We start from the raw sequence: 999 nt of genomic DNA, 5'->3' as shown, positions 1-999 counted from the left end.
CTTCCTGAGCTTTGCGCCGGCGCCTGGGCCATGCGCCCGCTGCAGGACTGCAAGCACGCCCGTCTCCCCCGCACTAAAACTGCACACTACTTTGACGTTATCGAAAATGGTAATTATAGTTTATTGACTTTGACTGCAATAGTAGTTCTTACATTTACATTATAATGTTATAGTGTATCCATGATATTGTGTTTTAGTTATAATTACTTTTCTTCACCATACAGAACTTATTTCATGTGATACGTTGGCTTCCTATTGTAAATAAATAAATAAATAAATGTTTGTGTTTAGTTGAAGGAGGCAAGACATTACTAGCCGTCGCTATTGGTAGAAGGGTGATCCTGTTACTCGAGGAACAAAAGACTGATAATGAGATGGGCTTCGAGTACACGCATATAAAGGTTTGTAGCTTGTCTCTTGTACGAAGCTTTTTTGTTGTATCACAATAACCACTGTATCCCGAATTGCTTGGTTTTAGGACCTCCAATTAAATGAATCTCCAATTTTAATAAAACTGATGGACGGCGAAGTGGCGGTTGTTGTAGTCGGCTATAAACATCATTGGGAAGTTCTGGAAACTACAACAGGACAGGTAAGAACATCAAAAATGCAGATTGACATTGAAGAAATATTTATCGTAACTCATTTTTAAGATCGGGATTCAATAACTTTAAATGTATGACATTTTTAGGCCATAAAACGAGCAGAGGGCTCTGAGGACAGCGGGCCACGGCGCGGCGCTTTGGTCAACGCTCTGCGCATTGGTGATGAACGAGATGGACAGATTATATTATGCTACAATCGTTAGTAATACTTGATTATACAAAAATAATATGTTTACGAAGATTTAATTCTTAGATCTAATATATTTTTTTGTAAACAGATACTTGTCATTTTGAACGTATCACCAGCAAGGGTCTTGAAAGTGACAGCGAGTATGACTTTCATTGGACAACAGTGCCCACGGCTGTTGGTAAGAGCAAAAATTTTTGTGAAGTA

At 38.6% G+C, this 999-nt stretch overlaps 1 protein-coding gene across 1 annotated transcript; it reads left to right on the top strand.

Moving 5' to 3' along the window:
* Nucleotides 1-6: 6 nt before the first annotated feature.
* Nucleotides 7-973, top strand: LOC106106362 (GTPase-activating Rap/Ran-GAP domain-like protein 3; the record flags this gene model as incomplete). Its single annotated transcript, XM_013286942.1, has 5 exons — nt 7-109; nt 292-401; nt 479-592; nt 692-803; nt 884-973. Coding segments are annotated over exons 1-5 (505 nt in total), but the record flags the coding sequence as incomplete, so codon positions are not given.
* Nucleotides 974-999: the final 26 nt, after the last annotated feature.

This window comes from Papilio polytes, unplaced genomic scaffold, assembly GCF_000836215.1.
Source record: "Papilio polytes unplaced genomic scaffold, Ppol_1.0 DF822245.1, whole genome shotgun sequence".
NCBI lineage: Eukaryota > Metazoa > Arthropoda > Insecta > Lepidoptera > Papilionidae > Papilio > Papilio polytes.
This window is presented reverse-complemented; position numbering and strand designations above follow the sequence as displayed.